Source organism: Plectropomus leopardus, chromosome 23 (assembly GCF_026936395.1).
Source record: "Plectropomus leopardus strain MGB_pleo_1.0 chromosome 23, ASM2693639v1, whole genome shotgun sequence".
In the NCBI taxonomy this organism is placed as follows: Eukaryota; Metazoa; Chordata; class Actinopteri; order Perciformes; family Serranidae; genus Plectropomus; species Plectropomus leopardus.
The window spans coordinates 9336074-9348369 of NC_142198.1; the positions used below are offsets into that span (position 1 = coordinate 9336074).

The 12296-nt window shown below is 38.5% G+C and overlaps 1 protein-coding gene across 2 annotated transcripts in view; it reads left to right on the forward strand.

Annotated features, from left to right (window-relative positions):
• pcxb (pyruvate carboxylase b) overlaps positions 1-12296 on the forward strand; it is a 356057-nt gene that overhangs the window by 283930 nt on the left and 59831 nt on the right. For both annotated transcript variants that reach the window (XM_042512173.2, XM_042512174.2), the window contains exon 15: positions 5473-5694. In XM_042512173.2, coding sequence (XP_042368107.1) covers positions 5473-5694 — 222 coding nt within the window. The remainder of the gene's footprint in view (positions 1-5472; positions 5695-12296) is intronic.

Here is a 12296-nt window from a genome sequence, read left to right on the forward strand (position 1 = left end):
TACTCTTGAAAATCACACACTTATACACAAGCTGGCACAGACTATGTACTGAGCAGGTACTCTATAGGCAGACGCTCTTTGCATACATCCCCACTCCACTCACCTACTGTTAACAGCTGATGAAGAAGTTGTATGCAGCACAGGCACACACAGAGGCACACCTAAAGCCTAGTAATGAGATTTGTAATGTGCTTATATCCTTTCTTTCATTCAACGGAGGGATTGAGAGAAGAGAGGGATTAGGCCTGTATTATCACACTCTGCTGAGGGAGGGACAGGGGCATGGAAGGAGAAAGGGGTTATAAAAGGAGAAGAGAGGGTTTTGGGCAGTGTATAATCTCTATATGTGGAGAAAATGGTCATGTGGACATGGTGGCAGGCACGGAGATATAGATATATGGGGAAACAGGGAGTAGGATGGGCTGTTATTGTGCACCACCCACAGAAAAGAGAATAGCAAAGATCAGGATGACATTGCCATATCTCAAGACATCACATCTAAAGATGAGGAGAAATTACAAGCGAAAGCTATTCTTGAGGAGTTCCCTCCACACTGAGGAAGAAAAGTGCTCCTGAAAGACAGGCCGAGGGTGTCCTGACAGAACCTGTTAAGTACTGAAAGGCCATTATTTTCTAATTAGGATTTGTAGTCTAAAACGTTCCCTCTGAAGGCTGATTGCCAGTGCTTCATCGATGGTGTGGAAGTACACCTTGTTCCAATTATTGTCTGGATTTATTTAATGGAGGACATCTAGAGGTTAATCACCAGATGCCTCAGAGCTAGCTTTAGGAAGAATGACTAATAAAAATGACAGACTACTTCCCTCCACCCAGTTGTGCGCTCTATTTCCATTTTAGGATTAAAGTAGAGGGGTAGTTTGTAGCACAATATGCAAAATCTGTTCACAAATGGACTTAATGTCTTAATAATTTTTTGTTTATATCGTTATTTCTTTCTCTGCTTCTCGTTTTTGATGCTTTCATTAGCCATCTTCAAAAAGAAGAAGGCTGTATTTATTTATTTTTTTTTGCTTTTGTTTAGCCCCAAAACTCATTTTCAGGTAGCTTAAAAGGATTCATAAAGAGTCTTAAATTTGGCTTTCTGAAACCTCAAGATACTCTGGGTGTGTGTGCGGCAAGGTAACCTTTATTTTTGTCTTTGTTCTTAATACATTTCTCTAGGTTTGTTTGCTTTGCACCTCCCATGCAAGTTTGTAGAGGGAAAAAAAATTCCCGTCTTGAACTTGTTCTGCCAGTCAAAAGTTTTTTCAGCAGTTATGGTAAATAGCAAGCCATAACTAAATGCAAATGTAATGTAAATATCTTGCTGCAGTTCAAGAAAATATCACCTTTTGTGAATTTTGAATTTTGAAACTTTTCAAGCAGGCAGGATATACATTTGTCTTACGACTCTTACTAACACATCTGCCTGCTTTTAACATTTAATACAAGCTTAGTTGATTGCTCTGCCTGCACGCCTGGCTTTGATATAGCACTGATTAGCTACCCCACCTGGATCTGCCAATTAAAAGCTTCCTATACACAAAGATACAAGACAGTTAACAGTCTTCTCGAGAGCCAAATGCCAGCTCAGGACAGTGACAAGGCAAGCTGTTATTACTCTGAGATTGTCTCCTACACAAATTGCAAATAAAGCAGTACCTCTGAGCACTGTAGCTCACTCTGTCAAGTCGTATTAGCTGCCACTGCGGAGCTGGAGGAGAAGAGCATGAAGAGAGGTCCAGACAGGTGAAGAAAGTCGAGGGGAGAGGTATGAAATGACAACAGCCTGGGAGAAAGAGGAGTGAAGTGAGGGCAAAGAAGCTAGAGAGTGGGAGTGAGGTGTTTTCGATGCAAAAGAAAGTGTTTGTTTGTGTAAGTGGGTCAATTGTCAAGCACGGCAACCGCTTGGGACTTGTATCTCTTTACTACTTTTTGCTTCTTCTGCATGCGATATGACGCACACACAAATCCACTCAAACACCACCTTTCTCTAGAAAATTGTCACATGCATAGGCTATTGTTTAGTCACTGTAGTCCCAGTACAGATGCCCTTATTTCCTCTCTATTGTATCGAGGTATATGTGTCAAAGAGTGGTAAAAACATAGAAAGCAAGTTTGTAAGACTGCGTGAGTGTGAAAAATGGAAATGGACTTTGAGTATAAAACATTTTTCTGTGTGTGTTAGTACACGGCGTGTACCCCAGTCCGCCGTATTACACACAGATCTTGATAAGTTCAAAGCGTCTGTATCTATTTGCTACGGCAGTGTGATTTCAGAGCTCATCTAGCCCCTGTGTGTTTCTGTGAGCTAATTTTGTGTGTTGGCTGTGGGACTAATGTATCCACATCAGTGTGTGTGTGTGTGTGTGGGTGTGTGTGTGTGTGTGTGTGTGTGTGTGTGTCTTTAAGTTTGGAGTTCATTTTGCTCATGCTGGCCGTGGAGACAATTATGGCAGAGATCATTTGTTTCCAGGGATGAGGTGCAACAATAAAAGGTCAAGAGCGAATATTTAGCTATGCAGAGAGGAAGTGAGATGGAGGGGGAGAGAAGGACAGAGGGCTGGAGGACAACTAAGCAGGCATATAGTACCTCATTAACTAATCTAATTGATTGATGATTGTACACACAGCAGCAAAAATAGATCCCACTTCCATCCCCAATATTTTAATGCCTCTGGTTGTGCTTGTGTTTAGTTGCCAGGCACGGAGAGGAAAAGAGCGATGAGGAAAGGGAAAGGGATTAGGATAGAGGGTTGGTTATAGCAGTGCCCAAAGGGCAAGCTCTCCGCAATGGTTAACTTGTTTGTTTTGACGACTATTTTGCTTTTATAAACTGGAAATGTCAGAATTTGTCCAGGGGATTCTACCACAATTGTTATTATTCCTGCTTACAGAGGCTTTTAGCGGTGACAGCGCATTTAGATACTTATGACATTACAGTCTTGTAAGCTAACCAAAAACACTTATCCAAACCCAACATATCCAACAGTCTTTATTCGGGGTTCCTCAGGGGAGCGGATCCTGCAGGGTTTCTGAAATGCTCTTAATGGATGTTGCTCAGTGTGATTTATTCGTTTCTAGTTCATCTGCAAGCTTTCATTACTCTTGTCTTATTTTTAGCCAAGCCAGCGGCATGGCTCCATGGACGACAATGTCAATCTACCAATTCGGTCCAGACTAAAATAGCTATGGGATGGATTGCTATGAAATCAAGTAGAGACATTCACGCTCTCCAGGGAATAAATCCTATCAAATTTGGAGATCTAGCACCACCAGCAGGCCAATAATTTTTACACATCCACTGAAATATCTTAATCTGATATCTTATCAGCTGGATGGATTTGCACTACATATACTAATACTCTATCTTTGTTCAGACATTCATGCTCTCCAGATGATGAATCCTAATTACTTGTGATTACCTGACATTTCCTTGTTGTACTATGATGAGGATGATATTAGATGGATAACCATGAAATTTGGTACAGACAGTCATGAACCCTAATGACTTTGATGATGGTTTATGAATAAGGACCTTTAAAACAAATGACAAGTCAATACATACTTTTTAGTGCTGATTAGCAGCTGTTAGCGTGCAGTAACTAAGATGGTAAGCATTGTTATTGTGATCATGTTAGCACCCTCATGTTAGTATTTTGCTCAAAGTAAAGCCTCACAGGGCCACTAGCATTGCTGTAGACTCTTGCACTCCATTTGGAATTGCATACTTTTTTTTCTATCAGTGCTTACAGCAGCTACCCTTACAAATACAGCTGCATGGAGTTTACCTATAGTTGGCGCATACCACTTCATCATAACATCACACCTTGAACTTTGACACTCTTGCTCATACTGTATATCTTTTGCACTCTGTAGCATAAAGTTTGGAGTAAAAGTTAAAAGTTTGCGATTTAGAAAGCAGCAGATCTTAATGTTATCACTTAATGTTACCTCAGAGATGCAACAAAACACTATTTGCCAAGCTTTCCAGAGTAGGTAAACCCAGAGAGCACTGCTTCTATTACTTTGAAATGTGTATTGTTTTTAATCTTGAGTTGAAACTTCATACATTGTCGATTATTTGTGATTGTTTCATTGAGTGATTATAGTCATTGCAGCTTCTGTTAGCTGTCAGTAAGCTGCCATGCAGAGGACTGTGGTTCTGAATTGTCAGAAAAGCATGCTGGTTTACATACTGCAATACGCAGCCGGACGAAGTAGGACATAATGTTATTTCTGGCATGTTGCATTTGACATACTGTGTATCAGGACATACTAAATCATTTTCTAGCATACTAAATTTTATGGTAGTATGGATATTAGACACCAAAAGTCTTGTTTTGCACTCCTTGAGCACGGGAACCCTATGTCTGATGAATGCTCAGACACGGTTGCTGGTGGATTTTAAGACTAACATTTTATATGGAAATATATAAAACGTATCAATATGTCAAAGTACATGGATTAAAATCCATCAGAAGCTGCCTCCACACTTTAGAAAATAGAATATAAATATGCACCATGCTCAAATTTGCGACATCATGACAGCTCTGTGATTGCTGGTGTAATTTTGGGACCTAAAAACAGGGTCACAGGACTGATAAGGCTGACAAATTAGAAATGCGTGAAAAGTGCAATGGCAGCCATCCTGGAACAGGTTGCCTTTAGATGGCAACCATACAGTACCAAGCTCAGTCACTTGGATCGCTTATTGAAATAAACAGTAACTGCTTACTTTATATAGAAACCCATGAACATATGAGTCACTGTCAGCAGGAGAAATCCATTTTTACAAATTGGTGGGTGGTGTGTCTAATAAGCCGGCTTCTAGGCTTAAATACTTGTATTCTTTTTTGGTTGATCTGCTTGAGCTGAGGGTGATAGGAGCAGCAATGAGAGGAGGCCACGTCCACCTCATTAGCACAAGTTATGACAAGCACAGGACTTGTTAGCAGCACAACTTAAGAGGGAACATCCTGTAAATTACATCAGTTTACCTGCTTGGCTGGCGTCTTGTTAAATCGGTGTTACCCATTTATCTTGCCAGACACTTAAGCAGTGTCTGAAGTCAGTACACTCACGCTTAAATTGGATAAATAAAGGGCTACTTGAACATATTGTCCACTTAATAAATAATATGGAACCCCGCTTTTTGGGACATGGCTGTAATTTAAGATCTGCCGTTCATGAAAGCTATGTTAACAGTTTTCCTGTTTTGTTTTAATAGATCAGTCCAGTTTCAGTGAATATATGGTCTAATCATCACTAAGTATCTGCACAATCTGGTCGAGTTTGGTGGAACATTTTAAAGAATTACCCCAGCATCTGATATTGATTTCTCACAAATTGCTTTATCACATACCAGTACATAACCACAAACCTATTTCCCTTTCATTACCCCTCTGTATCATTCTCCACACTAACTTTCTCCTTTCTCTCATCTTTTTTCTCTCCCTACTTCACTAACAGGCGACCCACCAGTAGGTTTCCGTGATATCTTGCTGCGTGACGGTCCTGAAGGATTCGCCAAGGCTGTCCGTGCCCACCAAGGCCTGTTGCTAATGGATACCACCTTCAGAGATGCTCACCAGTCGCTTTTAGCAACTAGGGTTCGCACACATGACCTGAAGAAGATCTCGCCATTTGTCAGCCACAACTTCAGCAACCTTTTCAGCCTGGAGAACTGGGGAGGTGAGTTTCTGTTTTCAGTTTTTTGACAGATTAAAGAAACACTTCACCTCCCAAAATGACCCTTTGTATATCAATTGCTTATCTTGTATCATGTTGAATTTGTGGAGAAAATGTGTTTTTTTCTTGAATGCCTCCAGAGAGTGAAGAATCCAAAAAAGAAGAAAATTCTTGATTAATGGACTCAAACTGTCACACAGCCTGTGCAGATTAATCCAGATCTCATTATCCATTTGTATGCTCAGTACTTCCCACACAGCTCCATTGGATGGGGAAGTGAAAGTTAAAGTGAGAGACTCCATTGACAAAAACAGTAATTTTAACTGGCTTTGAAAAGCTTTAAATGACTTAGCAGAAATTCTTGTGTTTGGGAAGTACTGAGCATACCACTGGTTAAATGAGACTTGAGTTATATTGTACAAGTTGTGAGAGTTTGTAAAAGGATGTTTTTATTTTGTTTTGCTGTTGTTAAATATGGGCCCCTATGACTTTGACTATGACAAAATTTATCAAGAAATTTCTCTCCCCATAAGACGTCTTTTTCAGACGAATTAGTTTAGTAGCTCTTTCTCATATTTTTCCAATATATTTTAATTTGTAAGTACACTGGACCAAACTTTTAAATTCAAGACAAGAGCTCACCAGGAATTTATATTCAGGTAAAAATATTCACTCTCATATAAATCCCTGGTGAGATCTTTATACCCTAGCTAAGGTAGGGTACAAATTCTTAAGTAACACCACTATATGGTGCTCAGTTGATTGATAATAACTTAGGAAATACCCACAATATGTGATCTCATCTAAGCAGTCATGCAAAAATGGCATCAATTTCCCTCTTGTGATGGTTATCATGTTAATTAAACTCTTTGTCTATGTGCCTGCACATTTTAATGTGTTTGAACAGCCATGAATGTACTCTCCATTCTCCCCCCACTCTTGCTGTAGATGTGTTCCATGTTTCATTGATGACAGTGATTGTAACTCTTTGTTTTTCTCGTCTGAGCTGTGAAAATCATGTGCCATTGAAAACATATCTCATGGCTCCATCTCCTTTCCCACAAGTCAGTCTTCAGCGAGTTCCCTCAATAGACAATGATTGTACCTTTTGCCTGCTCTTGAATGAATAGAGAAAATGATGCGTTATTGAAACTTCTTGAGGCATGAACAGTCCAATATTGTCACTGTAAAATATGCAATTACTCTGAAATTGGCCTGAGAACAAAAAATGTTTGCCTTATGTTTGAACAGTCGCAGACGAGACCAATTATCAGCACTTCTTGATAATGGTTCTATGTGAAGTGCAATTGTTATGAACTGGTTTCAAAGAGTAAATTCAGTTTTGCTGTTTGAACACGAAGGACACACACGTTTGTGGAAGAGATATGCCCAGTGAACCTCTTGAGGTTGAAACATTTAATTTAATGCTCAATTATGGTTAATGACTCAGAGTGATTGTGCTTATATTACTTGGGGAGCTTTGAGCAGAACACAAGAACAAACATAAGAAGCAAACAACAAAAGCCTTAAGTAAAAAGGGTTTGTGTTTCACTGACTGTGCTCATCGTTAGATGGTTTAGCAAAGTGAGAAAAAAAATGCAAAGGCAGAGACTCTCCAGTGAAACCTCTTTGGTGCTGTAAACCCTTTCTGAGATATAATTCCTCCCGGTAGGCGATCGTGGTGCACCAGTTAGAGGAAAACAGTATATTTCATTACTCTGGGAGAGCACTTTGAGCAGATCTCACATTAAGCAACTGTCTACTCATCTCATGTTTGAACAGATAAAAAGGTTAGAGCAAAAGTAAAACATTAAGGAGATATTTAGATAGAAAGTGGCTCCCATCTCCCAACTATCGAGATGTTATTATGGGACTGACCAGAGAAAGATGATATGAAATCAGCTTAGCCGTGTTTGAGCAGTTACATTAAAAGTAAATCTTTGAAGAGAGACTGTGAAAACTCGCAGTGAACTCAGTTCTTCACTCTGGAGGAAATTGTTGAACAAGTGCCAGGGAGGCTGTCTCATTATACTGTGTGAACCAGTTCTGAAAGGAGAAAAGTGCTTTGATTAAGGGACATAAATGCCTTTTTAACATTTCATTATCTTACATTTGAAGACTTTAAAAAATATACGCCCACACCCACATTAAAATGTTGTTTACCGTCATTTATAATCGTGCAGTAACACAACCTCACTGATAGCTTTTACTTCTTAGGATCCCGCCACTCTCCTGCGGAGCCTCCATGGGTTTATACACAGTCCAATGGGGCGATCGTTTAGGCTTTCATAAATCTCCTTTTAGGCAATGGGAAGCTCACAGCACAGTCAGACATGTCTATATGTTTTACTGCCTGAAAGAGCCCAAACTGAGCTTTCTGTCAGGCTTCTCTGACTATTTCTCTTGGCTTCATCTGTGTGAGAAACAGGAAACTGTGCAAAACAGTCAATGCGGCCTGATAGAAAGCATGCTTTGAGATCTTTTTAGGATTGAGCATTTAAGATGTTAATTCACTAGGAGCTTCCTGTTTTCTAAACTGAGAATCATCATGTTTTTGGAGAGCCTAAACCAGTGGCCTATTGAACTGTTTAAAAGCCAGAGAGCAGCAGTTGGGTAAGATTTCCAAAACTATTGCTGGGGTTGTGTTATACTTTAATATGAATGATTATAAAGATGCGAGATAGATACATATAAATGTGGAAAAATCATACTGATTACAAAAAAAATAGCAAACATTTAAAGGAATAACATCAAATATATTGTATTAACAACCATGCATCTATATTTATTTCATAAAATTGCAAATTTATTATCTTGGCATCACTGTCTTTAAAATAAAAGGACAATTAAACCGTTTGGTTAAGCATGGCTTTAGTTATTTTTAAAAAAATCAATTAGTTATTATTTATTATTTTATTTATTTATTTATTTTTATTATTATTAAAACAATTTAGGAAATTATTCCTATATAATGGATTACAATAAAATAAAAGTGGAATTTAACAACAATTAATATTCAGAAGTTCAGAAGTTTTATTTCATAGCATATCATTTAATGACAGTTTAGCTTAGCTTCATTACCTTTACCATAAAAGGACACACTAACCTTTCAATCGAACATGTTTTTAAAAAATAATTTGACCCTGTTTAAAGACACTGTGATATCTAGTGGTTTTCTTTTAGCATTGCATGCCTAAACCAAATAGTAGTGACTCGAAATGTGCTTTCCCAATCAGTTGAGCAGGATGTGAAAGGGAAATCATCACGGTCGTTTTTTAAGGTTTCACGTATTTTTTCTGTGCAATGTGTAATTATTCTTAAATGAGCTCGGTGTGGTAAACACTCTTAATTTGGTGCGGTGAAACTTCTACAGGGAACAAACACTGTGAAACAAAATCTGCCCTCTGAATTGAATCCAGTTCTGATAAAAAGACAAGAGAAAGGTGAATACATCTTCCTTTGTGTCTGCCTCCGAAACTCTCTCATAAAGCGCTAATGTTTGAATTGCAGTGGGAGTCGAGTTTTGAAATCTTCCGTCAATGAAGGCTCTTGAAGTTTAAACATTGTTCTGTCTTCATAAAAAAGTCATTGAAAGTGAATATATGCTCGTCTGTCTCCCATTTATACAACGACAGCAAGAGCACATCATTGAAATCAAATGTAAAACAGGAGTTAAAGACGTTTAAACACCTCCTGACCTGACATAATGATTCTGTAATGGGCTGATATTATGAGCTGAGGAGCATAAGATTGTCTCTCTCAGTCAAGAGAAAGTTGTGGAGACAGACTGAGTGAATCATCGAGGAGAAATGTATTATGCTGGTGGATCCTCTCGAGGCGTCAGTAGTTCCTGCATGATATGATTATGAGTCACAGAAAAACAGAATGGTACTTTCTCATAATTATTTAAATACTTAAAGGCAGAATGAATTCTAGAAAGAAATATATCCCCCTCAATCCTTCCTGTGACTTTACGAGTTTACAGTATAATAATATGCTTTCTGTGCATATTAATATGTCAATGTTCATTTTACTAGTTAAGCAGGAACAGCAAACCATTTAGAAAACAAAGTGATGAATCTGCTACCAAACATTTTAACAGCTTCTTTTTTTCTCATGGCAATTACAGCTCATTTCAATTGGTTGGTTTTACTTTCCTTACACACAAAAATAGCCAATATTCTTACTCATTTTGATAGCAGGAAGACGAAGGCCATTTTCTGATTTGATACAGTTTATTCATATGTTGCCTGGGTACAACTGACCCCCTTTCCTGTCCCATTGCACTCAGCTTTCACTTTAGTATTGTTGCACAGCTCAAATACTAAGAAATCTATACACGTTAGTGGATGATGATAATGTGGTGGTGTGCCGAAAAAAAAAGGTGACTGTGTGGGAAACCCTGCGTGTCCCAGATATGAAAGCCTCCTTAGTTTTTAGCCCCACATGAGGATGCATTTGCTAAAGTTCTGCAGCAGAGCATGACCCATAACCCTTCTGGAGTGGGATTACAATAAAATTGAATACTTTGCTGTTTTATAGAAGAATAGATTTTTTTCTTTTCATTTTAAGTTTGGTAAAATTGTGGGAACAACGTGTAAAAGAATCCAAACCATTGTGATTCTTAAAGAAGCTTTTGTTTTATTTTGCCTTTTCTTGTTTTCTTAACTTTATCCATGTGGCTCACACACTTACATTTCAATTCATATATCTATCTATGTCATCCCGCTTTCCCTTTAGTTCTCTCTGCAATGCACTTTGTCATTTTGGAAAAGTGCAAATAAATAAAACATTTTCTTAAAAACTTGAAACAACAGAGAGAGCACTATAACAAGACTTTCAGTTGTTAGTATGGGTCAAGTACCAAAAACACTGAACTATACTCTTATAATAATGCAGCTCAACTGACTCTTAGTTTGGACTATGTCTAAATGCTCACATCATCTGGGGTTATTTTCTCAGACTTTATAAGTTTCCTCCAGAGCCACACGACATTATACAACTGTTTTTGCAGTATGCCCCTGGAGGATTAAACTTATAGGAGCGTCTCTTCAATAAGAGTAATAATGTAATAATGTAATCTTTCACAGTATATGGCAGGACGATATGTGAATATAAGACAGTTTGTTTTAAAACATCCTTTGTACACTCAGCTTTCAATACCCAAAGTTCCCAGATTCACTAGTCGCCAGCCAGACTCTCGCCTGATATTGATTTAGGTTGTGAAACACAAATTAGGCTACGATGCTGCAGTAAAAAAGTTCAGCTCTAGCACACACTGTCCCACAAGGACAGCTTGTAATTGTACCTTTAAAGAGTTCCTCATAAATCACTAAATGACCATAGGAGGAATAACTACCATGCCTGTCCTGATAGAAAGGCCCTATACAGTACACTTTATTACTGAGTGAGCGGAGATAGGGAATATTACACTCTGCTGGGCTTGAATCACTTCGAACCAAAATAAATCACTAAAGGGAGATGACCATGTGAGTGCTGCTGTCCTGACACATTGTCCCTATGTAGGAATGCTTTTTTAGAGAAAGTGGTCTTAGACAGGGAATACAGTATTGCTTTCACATGTTCTAGCTGCTTAGAGGCAGCATGAATCATTGACGAGATTAAGCCTGTGAAAGCCCTTTGAGGATTAAGTCCCTTCCTGATATAGCATTCCTCCCTACACCATGGGAAATACAGTAATATGAATTGGGTCACATAATGTATCTATATGGTTCCTCACATCTATTTCACAGTTGGCAAATTTATCTGATGGTGAGGCGGCGGATTTTTAATTACTGTACACGATCATGTTAGCGTGTGCATCTTGTTCTGCCTTGCGGTTGTATAATCTGCCTTTCGGAGTCCTGTTTTAGGAATGCGAGCTGATTCTTGCTACAGTGAATGGACACACACAAGCACAAAAGTCTGACCTGCACATACAGGCCGCAAAGGCAAATCAAACAATCCAGAGCGATTAAGTGGAATCACAGAAACATAAAAATTGATCTGACAGGATAAACTGTCTGATGCATCAGGACCATAATTGCACACTTAAGCAAAAATGCAGATAACCGCGGAGATGTGTGTGTTTATGTAACTCAAGGATTCGAATTATAGATATTAATCATTTTTATTCATCATAGGCTTTCTTCTTTTGGCTGGAGAGCATAAACAAAAGTTTATTTTATAGAACTTTATTTTCCCACAAGGGGAAATTCTGAAGGAGTTAAGAGTTTGTCAATATCAGGCTGTACAAAATGTTTTATTATTGAGTTCTGTATAAAACGGACTCTTACCTAACATACCTACAGATGATGTTAGAGGCCCATATATTCCTGCAACACCTATCCCAGGTAACAGTTTGTGCCAAAATTAGTCATTTTTATGCCATCATGTTGGGAATAGCTGTGGTTGCAAGTATTATGTTTTTGGATCGTTCATGTGTCTGTCTGTCCCATTCTCAAGAATGCCTTGAGGGAATTTCTTCATATTTGGGGAAAATGTCCATTTGGACTCAAGCATGAACTGATTTGATTTTGGTGGTCATAGGTCAAGTTCACTGTGACCTCACAAAACATGTTATTGGTCACAATTAAGAATTCACA